At 50.5% G+C, this 22,801-nt stretch overlaps 1 protein-coding gene across 4 annotated transcripts in view; it reads left to right on the top strand.

Annotated features, from left to right (window-relative positions):
* ITGA9 (integrin subunit alpha 9) overlaps positions 1-22,801 on the top strand; it is a 357,217-nt gene that overhangs the window by 79,523 nt on the left and 254,893 nt on the right. For all 4 annotated transcript variants that reach the window (XM_053903994.1, XM_053903996.1, XM_053903995.1 and 1 more), the window contains exon 15: positions 8,309-8,469. In XM_053903994.1, coding sequence (XP_053759969.1) covers positions 8,309-8,469 — 161 coding nt within the window. The remainder of the gene's footprint in view (positions 1-8,308; positions 8,470-22,801) is intronic.

Genomic DNA, 22,801 nt, shown 5'->3' with positions numbered 1-22,801 from the left:
ACGGAAGGTAATTTGGCAGAGCAGGAAGAGAGGAGAAGAAGCCCAAGATGTAAGTTCTGAGCAAGAGGGATTTCAGAGCACAAGAAAGGTAGTAGAGAAAACCCTGATTTGAAGTTCATGGCTGAGCCAGGAGGAGATGTGGCTGTCTTCTCGTGCTGCTCCCCACCAGTGGGCCTTTCTGGGCTCCGGTCACTGGGACCCCTTTTCGTTGACCTCGAGGGAGAATTTTAATGAAGTCTAGGCTTCACCGTGACCCTTGAAGTGTCAGGGAATAAAGAGCGAAACGGGCAGTTGGGGGGCACACGGCAGTGCCCCCGGCGGGCAGCAGAAGCAGGTGCTGGACGTCAAGTAGCAGAGTGCTGTCCCGCTCAGCTCGCTTCTTTGGCCTCCGTCAGCCACATGGGCTCATTGATGAACCCAGACATCCCTTTACAATCTAAGCGGGTCTTTCCTCACGCCTGTTTAAGGCTGGGGCTTCATGATCATGACAACTGGAGAATTTTGGTATTGGCAGGGCAGTGCAGAAAATAACCACATTCTGTTTTTCTTTGTCCTCCCCTGGCATTCAGGGAAATGTGCTGTGTCTCTGTCTTTGCTGAAATCTGGTAAAAGACGAGCCAGCAGTGGAATATGGAGAGACTTGAGGAAGGAGAAATGGGCAGCCGCTATGGAAATGTGATAGAAATCAGGGAGGTGGGAGGTAGCTTGTGTGGGTCGCACTGCCCCAGGGTGTCCCCGAGCCCAGCACGGAAGACAGCGCCTTGGCCCTGTCTTGGCGTGGTCAGGAAGATTGGGTCCTTGGTCTCCAGGTGGTGGAGGGGTGGGGGCACCGCCATCCTCCAGCTTTCCAGGCTCAGTGTCATGGTCACGGCCTGGCCCGCGCCTTGGGAGCCCAGAGCCGGAGGCTGTGCAGGAGCCTTGCTGGTGGTGGTTCTGGCCCCGGGCTGCCTGGCAAATGAAGTCTTCCTTGGGCCCACCTTCCAGGCACCTCTCAAGGTCTGCGTATCCGGGGCTGTGTCTTGTCCCTAGAACGGCCGCGTTGGGGCCGTGCGGCTGGCGCGGTGCGATAAAGAGGCACCCGTGGTGTGCTCGGGACTTCTGAATGGCTGTGAGGGCATAATCCAGCTGCTGGCAGCTTTGCCACGGGGCCTCCCTCGGGGTGGTTTTGGGAGCTATAGGAACTTCATCTTACTTTAAGAGTCTTGCCTCTGGTTTCTTCTGTCCTTGAGGACCTGATGGGGCTCCAGCACGTGCATAGAGAAGGGACGCCATTCTCCCCTTCGTTTTCTGCGTTAACAATGGAAAACCACAGCTCCCACTTGCTCTCCGGAGTATTCGGGGCCAGCTGATTTGCAGAGCTCCTGGAGGGGCAGGGGTGGTCCCTGGCAGTACTGTGGGGACGACACAGGCTCTCGGTAGGGGTGGCACTGCTGTGGCCCCTGTCGCGGCAGGATCCAGTTATTGCAACAGAATTTAACATTGGGAACTGGCAAAGCAGGTCATGAAGGGCCTGCTGGTAACTGTAGGAAGCAGCCCCCCACTTCTGGGTCGGCACCAGGTGGGTGCACGGTGTGGTCCCCAGTCCAGTTGTAGCCCGTGGGATGTCCGGATCTACGTTCTGACTGAATCCAACACTGAGGGCGGGGCCCGGCCCCTGGAATTTAGCAAGCCTCCACGTGGCTTAGACCTGAGAACCACCGGTCAGGCAGACAAAGGGAAAAGGTCACACTTGGGGTGAAATGCTTCCTTGGGGTTGTCAAAACCTAGAAGCTCAGGGGGCGCCTGGGTGTCCAACTTCAGCTCAGGTCGTAGTCTCCCGGTCCGTTAGTTCGAGCCCCACATCAGGCTCTGTGCTGACAGCTCGGAGCCTGGAGCCTGCTTCGGCTTCTGTGTCTCCCTCTCTCTGTGTCCTTCCCCCACTTGTTCTCCTTTTCTCTCTCTCAAAAAAAATTTTTTTTAATTTAATTTAAAAAACCTAGAAGCTCAGAGAAGGGACCCTGCAGACCTGGGGACCTAAACCTCGGAGAAGGGCCCTAGCTGGTGCTGGCAGTGACTCCGAGGGGTGCAGGGGGGGAAAACTGAGATTGGTATTAAAGTGCTGTTGGGACCAGCTGCTGGGGAAATCTGTCGCTGGGTGAAGCTGATAGGAGTAGGAAGCAAGCAGGGAGATGATACAGTCCCTTCTCCGTCCACCAGCCTTGCAGCCTCCCTCGAGCTGTCCATCCGGGTAGAGCCTCCCACAGAACTGCTGGCAAAGCAGAAATGAGGTTTGGAGAACCCCAGACCCAGCATCGCGGAGCAGGGGGGTCTGGAGCTGAGAGACAACAGCTTTGGGAACTGGGGCAGCAGATGGCCAGTCACGTGGAGTTACCGAGGCACCTGCTGGGCCGTTCAACAGTTACTAAGTTCCTAGGAGTGCCACACTGTGCATTCCCTGGCAGCAAGGCAGAGGCCAGGCCGAGCCCTGGCCCTCACTGAGCTTGCACTCTGGCTGCAGGGAAGGAGGCAGACAAAAACCGCCCCTGCTCCCTTGCTCCCAGACCCACGCGTCTGGGTCCCTCTGTGCGGTAGGCCCCAAGTTCAGTGCTGGGGTGCAGGCGCACACCCAACGGCAGAGGTTCAGAGAACGGATTTATAACTTCCTTCACCAAGCGGTTGAAAACAAGAGTTCTGCCCATCCCAGGTCTTATTGCCGACTTCATTCCTGGCCTGGGGAGCAGATTTTCACTCCTCGGAGCCTCCTGGCTGCTGTAAGTAAGGGTGGTGAGTGCTGTGCCTGAAGGGTCCTGCCCTTACCCACGGGCTGAGCCTCTACCTACCGCCTGACCGGGCTAATGCCTAAATGTGCTTGTCGGTCTCTGGAGGCTAAGGATCCAGCCGACAATTCTGGACTCTCACCAGCGTGCTAAATGAAAACCAGGAGAGGATGAGCCCTAAGTGGTTGTGTTTTGTGCTCCGATCTGGCACCCCTGGTTTCCGTGGCTCTCAGCAGAGCTGTGAGCAAGCAGGGGTGCCTGCCCTCCCTCCAGGTCCTGAGAGATGGCACCAGGTCATCCAAGCCAGTAGCAGAAGTAGGGTTGTCCCCAGACCCTTCCTCTGGCTTTAGGGGGTGTGTCCCCTCCAGAGAGTATTTGCACACAGAGAACATTCTCTGAGCTCCTTGTGGTCTCTTGAGAAGCGCAGAGATGGGGTAATGAGGCAAATCCATGTTATATGAGGAATGGGGTCACCTCGTCTAATAATTACCACCTCATTCCTTTATGGGATGGAGAGAAAGCTTATGAAAGCTAGTAAAGGGGGAAATATCCTTTTTTTCCCCCTTCTCTTGGGAGACTCCGAGGGAAGCTCTGTAAGTCTGGAAGGAGGATTTATTAGTAGAATTTCACAGCTGAAACCATGTTGTGATGGAGAATGGGAATGAATCAAAACCTTGCTGGGACCGAGCAGCGCTGAGTTGATGTGAGACATCTGGCTCCCTCCTGGCCCGGGCCAACATGGGGGGCCCTTAGGAGCCAGCTGGGGGCAGGGAAAGGAGGAGGCTGAAACATGACTTGGGGCTGGTCAGCTTTTCCATCAACATGACATCATTCGACATGGCATGGACACAAGCTGCCAGAAGGAAAACCTGAAGATGTGGACCGTGTGGTGGGAGCAGGCGCTAATCAGAACCAGCACCCTCCCCGGGATGGGGGCTGGCTGGCCTGGCTTGCATTAGGGGTGGCCACCCTCCCACGGGCTGAACCACGCCAGCTGATTGGCTGCTTCTCTGGGATCTCATCCACTTCTCAGGGACTCCCTTTCAGATACTCTTGGGGTCGGTACTGTTTAGAACTGCCAGTCGAACTCGGGGCTCCAGAATGATCTGCACTACTTCCTGCCATGCTGGTAGTTAGGGTCGACCCTCCTCCCTTGGGCTGGGCTTCCCATGGTGAGTCTTGTGGTGGCTTTCTTCTAGACGAGAGAGTTTGATATGGAGCCGACTTCTTTTTGTGTGATTTAAAATGTCAAAGTAAATTTTAAATCAAGGAGAGACATTAAGCAGGCGGTTCTAAAGATGAAAAGCTTCCAGAACGATCGCGCTTGGCGAATTGGATAATTCGGTCTGTCTGTGACTGTATATTTTAACAGTTTAGAAAAAATCTGATAGGTGAACGTGTTGGCATGCCCGCGCTCTGCCTGGAGCGGAGCAGCGGTCATGGTCCTCAGCTCAGTTTCTAGTAACTGTGAGTTGTCTCTGTCCCCCCCTTGAGTCGTAAGAGGGATCTCTCGAGTCGGAGAGTCCACGGCGAGATGGGGTTTCACAGGTGTTTGAAAAGTATCCAGCACCGTGCTTGGCCCACACTGAAGGTTGAATCCAATCCCCTTTCCTGAGCTGCCCCATCTTAATTCGGATTCTCCCAGAAGCAGACCCGTGAGTCAAGGATTTGAGCGCACGTGGTTGACACAGGTGATGATCAGTCCCAGCAAGGACGGGTAGGAAAGTGTGACAGTGAGACAAGAAAGGAAGGCAGCGATGCCCATCAGGGTTCTGCGGAGAAACAGAACCAATAGACTGTGTGTGTAGTAACACTGGAGTGTGGAGGCGGTCTGAAAGTAGAATTCCTTCTTTTGGGGTGACTTTTGTCTTTTTCTCATAAGGTCTTTGATCCGATGAGGCCCACCCGCATTGTGGAGGGCAATCTTTATTCAGAGTCTACTGAATTGACTGTAATCTCATTTAAAAATACGTTTGCAATGACGTCTAGATTGGGTAGTGAAGCCTAGTCAAGTTGACACATAAAATAAACCATCACAGGGGCGCCTAGGTGGCCCAGTCGGTTAAACGTCCACCTTTGGCTCAGGTCATGATCTCACAGTTTGAGTTCGAGCCCCGCGTCGGGCTCTGTGCTGACAGCTCAGAGTCTGGAGCCTGCTTCGGGTTCTGTGTCTCCCCCTCTCTCTGTCTCTCCCCCGCTCACGCTCTGCCTCTCTGTCTCTCAAAAAAGGTTGAAAACAAACCAACCATCACAGCAGCCGCACAGAAGGTGTGTTGTTGAACAAGTTATCGCTGCAGGCAGCTGGAGCTGCGTCCTGCTGGGGAGCCCTGAGAGTCGGTGTGGAGCACACTCAGAGTTACCCCAGCCAAGGGATGAGGGACTGTGGCGGGGACCTGGGTTCTCTGGCACTTCTGGTCTGCCATGCGTGTGGGCGGGGCCACCAGAGAAAGCTCTCAGGAAAGGGGGTGAGGGTGCAAGCTGGGCTGGCAGCAGAGGAATGGGACGAGCCGAGAGGATGTGGGTGGGGCACTGATACTGTCTTCTCCGTCTTCCTGGGATCATTTCTACCCAGACTTTCTCTGAGCTCAGCTAGCTCATCGCTGGCAAGAGGGTTCACACGCCGTCTTCTCCCCATGCCCACCCTTCCTAAGAGAGGGCAGCTCTCCCACCCGGGAGGAAGGCCAGGGAGGGCGCTGCCCGGGACGAGGCCCACTCGGCCGCTTCCCACCGCCATGTTGGTTTGCCTGGCCATGGCCTGGCTTGTCTTCCAGCAGTGCCCATCTCTAGCCCTGGAACAGAAGGTGCAAACTCAGTCCATTTATACGTGTCCTTTCCCACTGTTTGGCTGTTGCCCAGGGAAATTGCGATCAGTAGAAAACAAGTGGGCCAGAGTTCAGTTCTGGATCATTGTGTGTGTTTGGTTCTGCTGTGTGTGCATGCAAAAAATGTGACTTTTTGTTTTGCCTTTTATTTTTTTTTTGGTCAGAAAATGTGAAAAATACCCCAAGCACCAGTGTGGTTGGAATAGCCCTACCCTGGAGGTTAGGAGAGTTCTAGATTCAGCTTTGTGGTGGATGGCCCTCTGGCCAGGAGCAAGTCTGGCTCCCTTTTTGGAGACTCAGTTGTATATCTGAAAAATGAAGGTTTTGAGCTGGATGGTCCCCAGATTGCCCCAAAGCTTCGGCATTCTGCGTGTCCACCTCGCTGCCTGCTGTCACTGAGGGAGTCGGTGTGTAACTCTCATCTGGGCTCCATGTTTGCTCTGTCACATTCCTTTCCCACAATGCATTCTTTCCTTCATAATATTGCCTGCGAGTATCCAGGTCTCAGGTCCCACTGGTGACCCTGCCTGGCCTTGGCAATCGGCCGTTTGCCGAAATAAACAAGTTGGGGCAGACCGGCCCTTGCTGACCAGGAATCTGCCAGGGGGCATGGGAAGATCCCTGAGATGGCAGAGGCCCAGGAAAACCATTACACGCGTCAAAAATACGCCCTGTGGCAGCTGCAGAATGCCTGTCCCGGTCACTTTCCTCCCTCCTTGCTTGTACGTACCCTGGTGGCTGATCCCTTTGATGCTATTAAAAGCCAGAGTCCTCCCTGCTGCCCTGCTTCACAGACTTAAATGTGGGCAGATGTGAGTGCTTATTACCGGTGCGAGAGCCCCAGGTTCTAAGGGGCTGGTTTGTGGAGACAGGGCATGGGCATGGTTTCCCGTGGCCTCATCTGGTAATTTTGGGGACAGAACGTTCCCTCTCTCTCACTTGAAAAACGCCACATCCCCCTGAATCCCCAAAGCAGTTAAAAAATAAAAAGTATCACAGAGGACTGACCTCTGAAACAGGGTTCTGTGGTGCAGAAAAGCAGCGAGCTGGGTCCATTGACCCCACAGCCTTATTTGCCGAATAAAACACATTGTTGTAGGGTTACTTACTCTGAACTAATGGAAGTAAAGCCTCTTGGGTTTGTCCAATGTGCCTTCTATGTTGTGACCATCTTTTTTTTTTTTTTTTTTTGGATGTTTATTTATTTTTGAAAGAGAAAGAGAGCACACACAAGTGGGGGAAGGGAAGAGAGCGAGAGGGACAGAGGATCCGAAGCAGGCTCCAGGCTCCGTGCTGACAGCAGAGAGCCCCGTACGGGGCTCGAACATCTGAACTGTGAGATTATGACCTGAGCCGGAGTAGGTTGCTTAACTGACTGAGCCACCCAGGTGGCCCTATATTGTAACCAACTTTTTTTTTTTTTTTTTTTTTTAAGTTCCAGACTGTGTCACCCTTGCTTTTGCCATCTGCCATCACACATTCAGGTATAGGTGGAGTTTTTGTCTTCAAGAGTGCATTGCAGTACGCCTGAGTTCAGGCCCCACAGTGGTCATGGTTTTGTTGGAACGATGGGCACTGTAATATACATACGTGATCAGTATCCTCACCTACTTGGGAACGAAGTCAGCTTTAGCCTATGTGTGAGTTTCTGTGAGTGTAAGCACCATGAGGGCAGGGCTTTGCCTGCACGGTTCATGTCCCATGTCACATGCCTTTAATAGTGCCTGGCACGTAGTCAGTGCCGGGTGGACCTGATGGCACACGGTCCAAGAGATGTAGCAGTTAGAGAGCACGACTAGGGGCGCCTGGGTGGCTCAGTTGGTTAAGCGTCTGACTTCGGCTCAGGTCATGATCTCACAGCTCGTGAGTTCAAGTCCCATGTCGGGCTCTGTGCTGACAGCTCAGAGCCTGGAGTCTGCTTCGGATTCTGTGTCTCCCTCTCTCTACCCCTTCCGCAGCTTATACTCTGTCTGTCTCTCTCTCTCAAAAATAAATGAATATTGGGGCGCCTGGGTGGCTCAGTCGGTTAAGCATCTGACCTCGGCTCAGGTCGTGGTCTCGCGGTTCGTGAGTTCGAGCCCCATGTCGGGCTCTGTGCTGACGGCTCAGAGCCTGGAGCCTGCTTCGGATTCTGTGTCTCCCTCTCTCTCTGACCCTCCCCTGTTCATACTCTGTCTCTCTCTGTCTCAAAAAAAAAAAAAAAAAAAAAAAAGTTAAAAAAAAAACTAAAATAAATGAATATTAAAAAAAAATTTGGAGAGCACGACTCAGCATCTGTGAATTACTGGGTGATTGCTCCCTGTGTAGGGCATATGTCCCGTTGCTTTATAGGAATCAGGATAATGTGCAGCCGTGATCATTTCTGCAGATATTAGTAATAGGCTACAGGTTCACCATGGTATCCCCTTTTCAGGAGGCTGTGTTGAGTACGGCTAATTGTTGATGCGTATATCGGTGACTCAGTCGGTAGCTCATGGGGTTTAAGTGAGGGGGGGCCAGGGAGTGTGGCACACAGAGCATCACCAGGGAGGCGGGGGGCAGCCTGGGTGTGTGTTGATTCTGTGAGGGCCCCGGCTGCATGCTTCTCTCCGCGAAGGTGTTGACTTGGGGCGGCTGTCCTCTGTGCTGTGGAGGGCTAGGTGGTGTGTGAAATGCCTGTGAGGGGGCACCGAGGTGGCCTTCTCTGAGTGCGTGTGTCCTCGCTGACATCTTGACCTTATTTATTGGCAGGCCTCAATTACGTTCTGACGGCTGATGTGGCCAAAAAGGCAAAGGGCCAATTGCCCAGGGTCTACTTTGTGTTGCTGGGCGAGTCCGTGGGTCAGGTCACAGAGAAGCTGCAGCTGGTCCACATGGAGGAGATGTGTCACCACTACGTGGCCCACGTGAAGGTCAGTCCTCTTTTTTATTCTCAAGCCTTAATCCCTGTGGGTATTCGTTGCACGCTCGTGGGAACTACTTTTGTTGGGTGTTACGTACGCTCTGACTCCTGACGCTTTATTTCACAAGGAGGAGAGCAGTCACTTTTTCTTTTCAACTTGGAGCCCGACAGCCCTTTTATTTATCTTGCTGTGCTGGTCTTAGCCTCTGAGGCAGGGGCGGGGGGTCATGGTGGGCCAGGAGACCAGTGACACTCTCAGACCTTGACTTGTCCTTTCGGGAGGCTTCTCGTCCTCTCCCCTCTTCGAAGCTCGGTGGTCTTGTCAGAGGAGAGCCGTGGAAGCACGTGTGTCTGGCTCTCCAGTGGTGCTGGATCACACCGCGCCTGATGGCTTCCTCGGTGGTCCACTACATGTTAGTGCATAGTCATGGCTAAGGCATTTTAAAACTAGTTGGGCTAGGTTTCATCCCTTGGTTACTTTCTGTTTATTTTAGGAGTGCTTTTTTTGGCCCCTTTTCCCTCTTACTCTAAATAAACTTTCGAGTATTTTTTTCCTCTTGAGAGTGTTTGTTAAATACACTTTGCTGCTAATTCCGGACGCCGGGCTTTGATTAGCTACAGGGCGGCCTCTGTGTAGACAGGTGCCGCCAGGGTGGGGGTCCCGCTGGTGCCCCATCCTGCAGCCGTGGCTAGGTGCCAACCCACGGGCAGAGAGCACGGGAGATAGAACGACCCATGTGAACCGGCCACATGGGTGCAAAATGGATGTGGGTTTTGGAGTCCCACAGACCTGGTGTGCGTCCTGCTGGGTGGTGCTTTGAGCTCCGTGTGTCTTAGTTTCTGCGTCTCTAAAGTGGGCACGTATACCTGAAGGGCCTTGGGCGGAGTCTGACTCCCAGCAGGCACTTGGCACTATTATTTGTTTGGGCCATATGTAGCTGCCAATATTCTGACATTCTTGACTTACAAAACTGGTATTTTCATGTAGTTCAACCTAATATTAGCCCGTGGCGTTCTGGACGAGAGTAAAAATAGTCCGCAGAGTAGAGTCTCATTCCATTATTGAGTTGTTGGTGCTGGAGCAGGACGGTAACAGCTGCTTCTTGATGCTTCTGGATCGTATGTAGAGAAATGCCCCACACACCCATGGCACTCGGTCTGGCCCAGAGCCCGTGCGTCCGTGCCCCTGAGATGCTTTTCAGTGGGGTTGGGCTGTGTCTCTTGCCAGGACTCGTGCCGGGGCCTGCCCAGACCAGCAGCCCTATGGACCGGGTGAAGGCCATTTATAAAGTGTTAAGCCAGCCAGCCCCTCATGCCTCTAGGTCTTAGATTACATTAGTTCGTGGATGCCCTTGGGAGTGGGGAGCTGCCCAGGACAGGCTGCGACACCTTTAAGTGCCTATGCTTGGTGTGTCCATACTTCCCAGAGATGGGACATCTGCCCTCGGCTTCCTCGTGCTGGGTCTCTTCCACAAATGCTTTCCTTCAGGGCTCTTTGCGACCTCTCGCTTTGGTTGAAGGGTTGCCCTTCATGTCAGGCCTCAAGATGGGGCCACAAAGAGCCTGCAGGCCTTTGCAAAGTGCACTCAGGGAACAGCAATGATGAGGTGATGAGGTGTCAGCTGGGGGCAGGGCTGTTTCCGTGGTGGCCTCTGGGGGTAACGAGGGGGGCAGAGCAGGGCTGCCCAAGGCTGTTGGTCCGGCTGCTTCCTGATAGTCGAGGTTGCCAGAGTTTAGCAAATAAACATAAAGCCTTCCTAGTTAAATTCACTAATAAACAGCATATTTATATATATATGACCCAGCAGTAGCACTGGTAGGAATTGACCCAAGGGATAGAGGAGTACTGATGCATAGGGGCACTGGTACCCCAGTGTTTATAGCAGCACTCTCAACAATAGCCAAATGATGGAAAGAGCCTAAATGTCCATCAACTGATGAGTGGATAAAGAAATTGTGGTTTATATACACAATGGAGTACTATGTGGCAATGAAAAAGAATGAAATATGGCCCTTTGTAGCAACGTGGATGGAACTGGAGAGTGTGATGCTAAGTGAAATAAGCCATACAGAGAAACACAGATACCATATGTTTTCACTCTTATGTGGATCCTGAGAAACTTAACAGAAACCCATGGGGGAGGGGTAAGGAAAAAAAAAAGAGGTTAGAGTGGGAGAGAGCCAAAGCATAAGAGACTCTTAAAAACTGAGAACAAACTGAGGGTTGATGGGGGGGGTGGGAGGGAGGGGAGGGTGGGTGATGGGTATTGAGGAGGGCACCTTTTGGGATGAGCACTGGGTGTTGTATGGAAACCAATTTGACAATAAATTTCATATATTGAAAAAAATAAATAAAAATAAAAAATAAAAAAATATATACACATATATGTGTGTGTGTGTGTGTGTGTATGTGTATATATTTTAGTGGAAGCGTAGCCCAAATAGTGCATGGGATATACATACTAAAAATTATTTATCTGAAATTCAGATTTAACCGGGCATCCTGTTGGAAGGGTGGGAATGTGGACTTGGGAGCCTGCCTCTGGAGCTAAACATATATAGTTGTGGATTTAATTGCAAAGAGTTCTTTCATATTTAAGTGTCATTTTCTTTTACTTCTGTGTCCGCGTATAGAACCCAAAAAGAATTAAAAGACAAAGAAAATCTAAAAACACAAAAGAACCATGGCCATCAAGAAGAGAGACTAAGGGGGCGGTCAGAAGATTGGGGAGGGTGAGGGCAGCCCGGGAGGGCAGTGCGAGCACATACCTGTATGTGATGATTTGGGTCGTCTTCGGGAGGAGCGAGAGAACAGTCTAGTACATTGGACCTAGAGAAATTAGGACATGATTAATACTTGACCGTCTTCTCACGTGAGGACATGGGGCTGGTGGGATGCTTGAGGAAGGCTCGTGCCTCTGTGGCCTTTATGGTTCAAGAAGCAGCATCCCTGTTAAATGGCGCTCAGGTGGCTGATGATTTATATCCCCTGAGAAAATGTATTGATCTCTTGTTGTCTGGGCCATAGCAGAGGACCCTGGTGAATGGCAGAGTGAGCCAGCGAGGGCGAGCCCTGGGGAGCTGGCTGTCTGTCCATGGTGTGGCCCAGCTGGCCGAGGAGGCAGAAGGCCTGGCCCTGGTTTGTCCGTCATGGGAGAACGGCTGGGGGAGCCGTGGCTCTTGTGGGAGTTGAGGCAGGCGACAGGGTGGGGAGGGAGAGGCAGGGGGCAGCCTCCTGAAGCAGGGGCTGGAGGGGGGAGGCTGGCCGTCCGGGACGAGGGCTTGGTGTAGCCTCTGCTGCAAGTGGAACCTTCTCGATGGGCTGGCTCTCAGCTTTGCAGACACTGACGGAAGGTAAATAAAAGCGCTCTGGCTTATCGCACACCATATGGCCAGCAGACAGCGAGGCAGGCGCTAAGGGCTGGGCGTGTTTTGTTTAGGCTATCTTTAGGTATTTTTTTCTTTTTTGCTTTAAGCCTATTCCAATCTTTTTTTTTTTTTTTCTTCCTTCTTTTCCCTAGAAGTTTTCCTTCCATATATGGCGATAAATATCTCTATTGTAGAAGACTGTTTGAGCTAACACCTGCCCCCCCCCTCCCCCCCCAGGCTAGCTGTGTTGTCCCACGCTTTGTTCCCTTCTCGGCCCTGGTGGGGCCTCCAGCAGGGACGGGATTTGGTGATAAGTCCCATCCTCCTGGGGGTCTGTTCTCAAGACCTCGCTGTGGCCCGCGGAGCAGAGGCGGTTCTGGCTGCTTCCCTGGCCTCTCTGACTCAGAGTCTACATGCCCCGATTTAACTCCCCTCCTCCCCCAGAGCAGCCCAGTTTGGGGGATGGGCTCCCTCCCGTTAATAAAGTGGCTCCTAGCCTCTCAGGGGTCTTCCCTGTCACTGGAGGAAAGCCATTCAGCCTCAGCGCTCCCCGCAACCTGCCCTCGGCTCACACTTCTAGACGCATCGTCTGCATTACGTCATGTGTGCTCTGAGCTCCTGCCGAGGTGAACCGACTCCTTTTCTTCCGGAACGTTCCTCTCAAGCCTCCGCATCTCGGTTCTCATGTTCACCCCAGCATTTCTGGCACCTCAGTGATCATATCCATGTATATAACCACCTACATGGGTGTTGCTTTTTTTTTTTTTTTTTATATCTCAAACACATGCCTCCCGTGGTATTTTATTTCATATTTTTTAATTTAAATCAGCTGGCTTTTTGCCTCCAGTAGAATAACTTGAAACGGAAACGTTGTACCCTCGTGTATGCAGAAAACGCACGATTGCATACCAAACAGAAAGTAACTGTAAAAATAAATACATTGAAGACACAACAGCGTCCTCAGAGTCTAACTGGATTTCATCCTTTGCCAAAGTCTGGGGAGAAGTGGCCCACTCTTCCTATGTACGAGGAGGGGAAATTTTGGAGCGCTCGGGACGTGTCAAGGACGTAGTGAACACCACACCGAACTGACCGGAGGGGTACTCCCTGGGGGATAACTTGCCAAACGTGTGGGTTCCGAGATAGCCTTGTGGAAAGCCGTGTCTTGAGCCCTGTCTGGGAAGGCCTGGCCGTGCTCTGCTTTGCTTGGATACACCTCCCCCACCCCTTGCCTGCCGAGGGTTGTCTGTTCAAGGCTCCGTCGGGCCACGGCCGGCCGCTGCCGTGGGCCCTGGGGATGCCACCATCAGCTGCCTGTGTCCCGGGAGCTTGTCCTGATTCCTGCTTTGGGGACGAAAGGCACAGAACAAATGCTCGTCCCGCCGAGCCTCGTCGAAGTGACTGATTGGTCGGCTGGAGCCCGACGGTCCCAGGGAGCATCCGGTCGGGGTGGGGAGTGCCCGCCTCCCCGGGAACCTGCTGCTGGGAGCTGGTGGCATGACGCAGCAGGGAAGAGTTGCAGGCCCGTGGCCCCAGCTGAAGACCGAACAAGCATGGCCCGTCACCCGCCCCTTGTTTCCCGGCGCGTGTGCGTGTTCCCTGGGGTGACACCTGGGCTCCACCCTCAAGTCCCGCACAGTGTCTGGAGAAGCCAGGCCTTGGACTCTGGATGCGTGTGTGTGCCAGGCAGGTGAGAGCCTCCTCAGGAGTCAGAGAGCAGGGCAGCGGCCGGAACTCTCCAGGGAGGTCGGGGGGAGGCCTGGGCACGGGATCAGTTACATCATTCCCAACCGTGAGGACTGGCGACCCCTCTAGAGGCCTTCGGAAAACCTTCAGTGAGCAAAGCCACGTGTCAGACACTGTCAGGAGAGCCAAGAACTAGGATTAGTGGGATGAGGGGGCAAACCCCGACCCCGCACCAGACAAGGGAGTATGAATGCGCACGGGCTTTCCTGAGGAGCTGCAGATGTCCACGCGGCTGTGCTTTCGTGTTGTGGGAGGGTTTTTTCAGCAGAGTTCAAACCCTAAGATACTATAGCCCCTTTGTCGCTGGTAGGGCCAGATGGTCGGCCTGGTCTGGCAAAGGGCAGGGCATCTCTGGCCACCGGGTCTCCTCAGAGGTCACGCCTTGGGCTCTGCCCAGGTGGTCCAGTCTGTTTCCGTTCTCACATCCAACAAGAGGCCTCCGACCGAGCTCCGGTCACACGACGGGCTGTGCTTTGGCAGGGCCTTTGGATCTCCTGGGTGCAGCGGTCAGATGTTAGAGGGCTTTACTTCCTTTCCTATGAAGCACATAGTTAAGGGAAATTTCAGTTGGATGTGTGAGAACTCCATGAGGAAGAGGAGACAGGAAGACAGCAACATTTCCTTCTTTATCTGGAAAGTAGCACGCTGAATCTTTTTGGTCATCTGGATGAGTGAAAGAAATAGCTAAAAAAAAAAAAAAGTTGTAGGATTTGGAGAAAAGGGATATAGATGGATAGATGGAGGAAGTCATCTTAAGGCTTATTTATTTGAATTGGTAGTCGCTGTCCATACTTAAAAAAAATTTTTAACTGGTACCAAAAGGTACACGGAGAAGGGACGTATCTCAGCCATTCTGTTTCTCTTCAAGAGGCAGCCGTGGTTCCGGTTTCCTGTGTGTTTTTCAAGAGCTTGTCAATAAATGCACAAAGTTGTGTGCCTACGTCCCCTTTTCACGTCCCTGGAAGTATGCCGTGGCAGACTGCTGAGCGGCTTGCATTTTCCTTTTAGAATTTCCAATTACACGGAGAAGCAGATTTTGGTAAATGTGTACAATGGAATACTACTCAGCAGTAGCAAAGAACTGATGTATGCGACAACACGTGTATGCGTCTATAACGTGCAATAGCGTGTGTGTGCATTGATGCAATAACACGACCAGACCCCAAAGCATTACGCTAAGTGAAAGAAGCCAGACATAAAACACTACTTGTACTGTGGTTCCATTCATACGACATTGTAGAAAAGGCCAACTACAGAGACAGAAAGCAGATCAGTAGTTTCCCGGGGCCAGGGATGGGGAGGAGAAGGGGATAATTAACTGCATAGAGGCAAGAGGGACCTTTCTGGGGGGATGAAAATATTCTGGATCATGACTGTGGTACGGTTATATGATCAAATACATTTATTACAGCTCATCACAGTGTATAGTTAAACTTGGTAAATGTTACTGTATATAAATTATATTTCAACCGAACTTTTTTTTTTTTTTTTTTTTTAAGGCATCTTGAGGGTTGTTCCATATTGGTGCACGAAATTTCCCTGTTCTTTTTCATGGCTGCCTGGTGTTCTGTTGAAAGACTATCCCTTCTTTTATTTAACCTGCCCAGGGGATTTTCTAAATGCCAGCTCCAAGGGCGCCTGGGTGGCTCATTCGGTTGAGCGTCCGACTTCAGCTCAGGTCCTGATCTCGCGGTTTGTGAGTTCGAGCCCCGCGTCTGGCTCTGTGCTGACCGCTCAGAGCCTGGAGGCTGCTTCGGATTCTGTGTCTCCCTCTCTCTCTCTGCTCTTCCCCTGCTCACACTCTGTCTCTCTCTCTCAAAAATAAATAAACCATTAAATAAATAAATAAGCCAGCTCCAAGCTCACTTCATCTGGAGTTTGTAGGTTAGTAAGCTCACTTTGCTTCTCTCGATGTGGCGCACGGTCCCTTTTCAGAAGACCCTCAGCCTGCCTAGGGAAGCGGGATAGCCCTTAAACATGCAACAAACGTCCCCTCCAGCTGCAGTCATTTCTTCTTCCCCGCTGTGAGTCTATAGTGTCCCGGTTGAGGGCTTGTTAGGACCCCTGAAGGGGACAGATGGAGGGGTCCTGGTGGTCTCTGAGGTGGCCTTGGACACGTGTCCTGCCTGAGAAGGGTGAGCCTTTCAACTGTGGCGTGCCCGAGGAAAACTGAGGGTATCTTTCTTCATTCCTGCAGCGAGCTTTCTGCCTTTGTCAGGTTCTCGTTGGCTGTAGGTGGCACAGGTAGCCTGAGTGTTTGCTAAAGACATGCTATAAAGTGGGGCAGGGGACGTGGGGAGGCTGAGATGGCTGGAATTGATCGGTGGGAAGGAAGCTGCCATCACTGTTCAGCCCCGTTGCAAAGTGGCTCATGTGATGCACTCTGGTCACACAGATGTCACAAGGAATCGGTGGCTGGGCTTTGGAGCCCGTGCTTGAATTCAACCCCCCCACCCCGGAGTGTGGTTCCTCTGGTGACCTCCTCCGGGAGACTGTTGTGGAGAGCTGGGGGGCACACTGGGGAGTGATCAGGAATTGAAGGGGTGTGGTGGACGTTCCACATGGGTGTGGCTATCCTCTGTGAGTACCATTTGGCCATTGATTTCTTTGCTGGGTGGATTGAAGGGTCCTTGGTCTTCTGCGTTTGGACAGTGTCACCGGAGACCTTGGGATCAGTGACGGAAGCTCGGAAGGTACAATAATTCTCATACAAGGGCTTTGCCCACCTCAAATTTTTTTTTTTTTTCCTGGAAACAAGGCCGATATAAATACAGAGGCATGGCATCAACACTGATGGTTTTATCATAGGCTTTTTTTTTTTTTTTTTTTTAGTATGTTGTATGAGACAAGCCTTATATCAATTGCGGCTGAAGTCCTCATTTGAGGAGACAACTTTCTGTTCGTTGTTATTTACTCTGGATTTACCTATATGTTGTCGATGCCCTTAGAGCACTACTATTCTTTTGAAGCCACACCTGATGATGTGTTTTGTCTTCCTGGTTTTGTCCCTCTATTTGAGATACGATTTTCAAGGGTTACGAGGATTTTCTTTACCCCCTCAAACCTAAACCTTACGTGTTTATTGTAAAAGTGATTTCTTTCAAAGCGATCATCTCTTAGTAGTTCATGTTTTGGAATTTCCTCCATGGCTTAATTATTCCCTTCTTTTAAAAATTAAGATATAATTGACATAGCACATTATATTAGTTTTAGGTGTACTTAATGATTTGCTATATGTATACATTGCAAAATGCTCACTACAGTAAGTATAGTTAACATCTGTCACCACATCCAGTTACACATTTATTTAAGATTTAGTCTCTTAGCAACTTTCAAAAATACAGTACAGTATTATTGCCTATAGCATATGCTGTGCATTATATCCCCAGGGCTTATTTATTTTAAAACTGGAAATTTATGCCTTTTGACCTCCTTTGCCCATTTTACCTACCCACCCCCGTCTCGAGTAATCACCAGTCTGTTCTCTGTGAATTTTGTTTTAGATTTCACATATAAGTGAGATCACAAGGCATTCGTCTTATTCTGTATTATTTCACTCAGCATAATGCTCTCAAGGTCCATCCGTGTGGTTGCAAATGGTAGGATTTCCATCTTTTTTTTTTTATGGCTGAGGAGTAAATTCTTATTTGTGTGTGGTGTGTGTGTGTGTGTGTGTGTGTGTGTGTGTGTGTAGACATACTACCTCGTCTTTATCCGGTCACTCATCCCCGGACACTTAAATTGCTTCCATGTCTTGGCTGTTGTAAATAATGCTGCAGTGAATATAGGGGTGCAGATATCTTTTCAAATTAGTGTTTTTGTTTTTTCTGGGTGAATACCCAGAATTGGAATTAGTAGATCATACGGGAATTCTGTTTTTAAATATTCACTTTTAATTATGGTAAACTTTTGGAGTTGACTTAAATTTTTAAATTTTTTTAAGTTTATTTATTTTGAGAGTGGGGGGCAGAGAGAGTGTGCAAGTGGGAGAGGAGCAGAGAGAGAGGGAGAGAGAGAATCCCAAGCAGGCTCTGTGCTGTCCACACAGAGCCCGACACGGGCTAGGTCTCATGTACCATGAGATCGTGTCCTGAGCCGAAATCAAAGTTGGATGCTCAACTGGCTGAGCCACTCAGATGCCCCAGAGTGAACTTGAATTTTGAAAGCAGCAGGATTTCTCTGTGATCCTCTCCAGTAGATAATAGTCTATTTGTAAAAGAGTGGGATGTGATAATACCGAAATTAGTAGTAAAGAATTTGGTAAGCACACCCCCTTTGAAAGTGGTTCTCACTAAGAGAATTGCCACGACATTGGACATTCGGAGTAATGATAACGGAAGCTGCAAACACAGTCACTGTCTGACTGCTTTTAATCTTCATTTTCTTCTCACACTAATGTGAGAGGTAGTAATTGCTGGTATCCTTATTTGGGGCAGTTAAAAGACGAGGCATAAAGGAGTCAAGGAACTTGCTCGTACCTTACAGCTGACTAGAAGCAGAGGTGCGATTTGAACCCAGCAAGTGGGGCTGGGCCCTTCATTACCACGCTGTAACACCTCTCGTAAGTGTAAGCCACAGCCAACCCAGGACTTTTATGCCACGCCCTCTTCTACGGGCTTGGCGTGGACAAAGAGGCCGTGTAATTTGCCCAAGATTGCAAAGCTCTCCATTTATTGGGAGGAGCACATGGCCACCACGGGTGACAGCTTTCCATGACCACATTGTGGAGCTGTGGTGTGCTCATGATGTGTAACAACCAGCGCTCGGGGGAGAAGACCTGACTTAGAGCATTCTGCCAGCTTCCCTGGTATAAATACTCCCACCGTGGCTGATGTCATTGTATCAATGTGACATCATTGTGTTAGGAAGAGATGTACCGTAGTGTGTTATTGTATAGTATTTCTACCACACATGAGGGAACATGCCAGATCTGATAACCTTAAGACCATAGATAATAGTAAAGCATAATAAAATAATTAGGAAGTAATGAGTTTTGAGTATTTATTATCCTCCTTTAACTTAATTCATTCGATTGTAAGCTTATGCAAGTTAAGAATGGCTGTTTTAACCACTGGCTCATGCGCTTTCTGAAAATTGAACAATTGGCTCTTGCAAGCCTACTACAGAACGTTCTGCTGGCTGTGACCACTGTGTCTGCTGTGTTTGTCTCTAAGCTGGTCACATCACTCAAGTCCTGCCTTACACACAGATGTTTGGTTATCGGCGTCTTTTCATTGTTGTTTCCTGTGGTTTTCTAGATTGACAAATAATCAGAAAGTCAATCTGTGGGGTTAGTTTAACTACCAGACCACAGCTCTTCTATTTGTGCATTGGGTTCAGAGGCACTCTGTGTTTTGATGGAAACTGTTAGGTAGTTTCATAGTTTCCATTCAAAATAATGAAAAAGATTTTATTTAAGTTTATCGAGGTAGCCACTCCTCACTCCCTACCCCATGTATGCATGTTGGGGTTCTGTTCAGCAACCCTTTACACACCAAAGAATCATGGGCTGACTGTGGAGTTGTCTTGGAGGAGGGAAAGGGCCTGGGACAGGGGAGATGATCTCCCTTAGGCCAGTTTAAACCCTGGGAATCCCATCACCTCTGGAGACTTGAGTTTGGCCCAGTCCTGATTAGCGTGGGTTGGGCTGGCCGCTTTCTTCAGCCTCTCGGTTTTTTTGCAAGGTGATCTGATCGAGTAGAACCTTAGGGCTGGTCCTGCCCTTTTCTTGCCAATTACTCTAATCAGAAGGAGCATATCAAGGTGGCCCAAAATGTACTGTTATGCTTTTCTTTGTTGTCTTTACTCCCTCCTGAGGCACTCGTTCCCAAAGCCAGCTGAGAGTTCTTTGACCTAATAAGGGAGCTCCACATGAATTAAGAAGTACCAGGCCTGGAAACCACCCTTTGTGGAGTAGCTGGCCCCTCAGTCGACCCCAGGGCTGTCTCCACCAGGCCACACAGCCCTTGCTGTCTCCTCCCAGGTAGAGCATTTGTGTCTGAGACACGTCCAACTCCATGTGGGAGGGCCCACAGTGGCTTCTGGATGAACGTGGATGAGCCCAGTGTCTTCCTACAAAGGCAGCAGACCCTGCGGCCAGCTCACCAATCATCCAGTGCTATCTCTGAGGCTGGCTTGGGGGCTCAAGCCCAGACAGAAAATGAGAGTCATGTGTTTGGCCGGGAGCTGCAAGAAGGGGAAGTGGGGGAAGAGAGCTCCCTTTGTGCTGCACTGCAAGTTGAGATAGGATGTGGATAAAGACATCCGTCAGAGGGTGATGACTGTATCTGGTAAGGGTGGCAGTTGCAGGGATGGGGGGGGGGAGGGTCTGTCCAGGGAAAGCTTCTGAGGAAGAATTCCAAGTCAGCTAAGGACTTGAAGGAGACGGCCATAATAACAGGATAACTTGCTTCACCACGTCTCCTCTGCTCCCTGGAGCAGAGGTAAGTTCCAGCTCCTGGGAGGTGATATACTGATTGAGTACCAATATCATTACCTCCGCAAGGAGCTCCCTGTTCTCCCTGCACTCTGTGGATACAGCATGATACCCTTGGCTTTCACAGGAATCCAGCCAGCCACCAGGAATGGAGACCTGGCTACGGGGGCTTAAGCACATCAGTTGACCTTTCCCCACATTATAAGACTTCTTATAGGAGAGAAGTTTCTGGTGTTATTTCAGTGGCTCAAGGATGCGATTCTCATGACCTTTCACTTAGGAAGTATTTACTGAGTGCCTACTATGTCCCGGACTGTGTGGTTCTCAGGTCTGGGAGCAGACAGAAATCCATGCCCTCTGGGGGCTTACGTGCCAGTGGAGAGAGACAGACAATAAGTATAATAAAGGGGTAATTTAAATCGTGTTAGGTGATGAGGGCGATGGAAAAAGAAAAGAAATAGAGCAAGGCGAAGCAGGTTGGGGGTGCGGGGTTGGGGTTCTGGAGGTCAAGGCAACCTTACCGAGAAGGTGGGATCTGGGCAGAGACTGGAAGGAGGCAGGCAGCTAGCAAGATGGATTCCTGCAAGAACCATTCAGAGAGGGTCCTGGGGTGTGAGACGTGTTTGAGGAGGGGCAGAGGGCTGGTGTGAGAGTGGGATTGGAGGAGAGGAGTCTGGGTGGCAGTGGTGGGCATGGGGCAGACCACGGAGGGCCCCACAGGCCATGGGGAGGACTTGCGTTTACCCTGAATACATGGGAGCAGAGCGGTGATGCGGTCTTAGCTTCCACTTTGAAGTAAGGGCTCTTACTTTGAAAGGACCCTTTTGGCTGCCGTGTTGAAATGGGCCATAGGAGATGAGATAGGAGCAGGGATACGTTTAGGGGACTATTCAAGCATCCAGGAAGAAAGCTTGGTGGCTCCCCTGGAGTGATAGCAGTGGAGCTGGGGAGAAGTGGTTGCATTCTCGTTCCTGTTGAAGGTGGTACCTGAGGCTTTGATAGTCAGGTATCAGGGGATGAGATGTCATAGTTGACTCCAAAATTTTCAGCCTGAGTAACTGGAAGCATGGAGTTGTCAATGGTGGTGTCTTCAACTGGAATTGGAAAGGTTGCAGGTGGACCAGGTTGTAAAGGAAAGGTCTGGAGTTCCTAGTTAGACACATTGAGTTAGAAGGGCGCATTAGATGGTGAAGTGGCTACGTGTATATATGAACCTGCAGATTGAGTGGTGGTCTGGGTTGGAGGTATAAATTTGGGAGTCATTAGCAGATAGATTGTACCCAAAGCCGCGAGATTTGAAGAGGTCACCAAGGTGAGGGGAAGAGAGAAGAAGCAAAGACGCTCCTCAAACATTAGGAGCACCTCTTCCTCATGGTACCAGGATGGCTGCTGAGTTCTAGCTACTGTGTCTGCTTTCCACGAAGGGAGAAGGGCAAAAGGCTCTTTCCATCTGATCTGAGGCCCCTTGGAAGAGTCTCCAGTGACTTCTACCAACTCACTGACCGTATCTTAAGGGAGGTCGGGAGGTGACAGTTGTGGCTGGACGTCCTACACACTCTAACAGTGTAGAGCTCTGCTGTCCTGTAGAACTTTCTGAGACGGAAATGTGCTGTTATCTGTACTGTCCCTTATGGTGGCCACTAACCACATATGACTACTGAGAACTTGAAATGTAGCTAGTATCACCGAGGAATTGAATTTTCACTCCAAGTTTAAACTCAAGTGATCACATGTGGCTAGTAACTAGCATATTGGCCAGTGCCAGTATTGAAGTTTGGTTATGACAGGAGGAGGAGGGATGGACCCTGGGTGGGCAACTTGTAGATTCTGTGACAAGAGGGCATGGAGTCATCACAGGACACGTTGGTCCTACAAGTCAAGCCTCGTAAGCTAAATGGAAATTTAAATCACTGGGTTGGAAGTTACACTGGGCTGCTTCACTTTGTATTTACACATGTTGATTAAAACCTGAGCTTCCAGTCTGTCTTTCCAGGGTCCTTTTGGAGCGTGTATGCAGTCACGCACATAAACACATACACATGCATACAAATGTGCCTGTATCCACATGGTGTCTATAGGCCATATACCGCGAGGGGCGGGGAAGAGCATTAGAACCGAGAAAATCGGATGTTCCTGAAGGAGTGTCACAATCTTGCATCTGATGTCCTCTGTTTTCTTCTCTGTGGCCTGAAACTGTATAAACGGTGGCAGTATAGAGGAGACAGACACAATTGCTGGGTGCAAAGCAAGAGCATTTTAAAGTTGGAGACAGATTGCAAAACTGCCTTGTGGTTTATAAAGGTCCCCTGTCCTGATGATATGGGGTAGAGTGATTCCTTCTGAACTCGGCATTTGTGAGCACAGGAGCTGAAGCACTTTCCCGCATGGCACAAGCCAGGATGGGCAGGTCTGTCTCATCGTCACGTGGGCATGGGCTACCTGCTTCACCTTTATTGCTCAGCCTCAGTTTCCTTGGCTGAAAATGGGCAGGAGAATATCGACTCCATAGTAGGGGTCCAGTTAGCACTGAGCCCCTCTTTCCTTTTCTAGCCCATACATCTATGACTCTGCCTTGCTGCCTCCCTGTGTGGAATGGATCAAGACTCATTTCCTAGGTGTTCGGGGGATTTTTTGATTTTACTGATTAGCAGCAGATGGTGAGAAGGAAATAGAAAGTGTGGCCCAAACGAGAAATCTACGTGGGAAGAGAGGAGGGCAGATGGTCGCATAACTGGCACCTTCCTTCATCTGGAACGGAGCAAGTTAGAAAGACGGAGTTACCTTCGTGAGC

The sequence above is a fragment of the Panthera pardus genome, unplaced genomic scaffold (assembly GCF_024362965.1).
Source record: "Panthera pardus isolate Hobbes unplaced genomic scaffold, ASM2436296v1 HiC_scaffold_16, whole genome shotgun sequence".
In the NCBI taxonomy this organism is placed as follows: Eukaryota; Metazoa; Chordata; class Mammalia; order Carnivora; family Felidae; genus Panthera; species Panthera pardus.
Note: the sequence above shows the minus strand (reverse complement) of the source record. Positions and strands in the feature narration are given on the sequence as shown.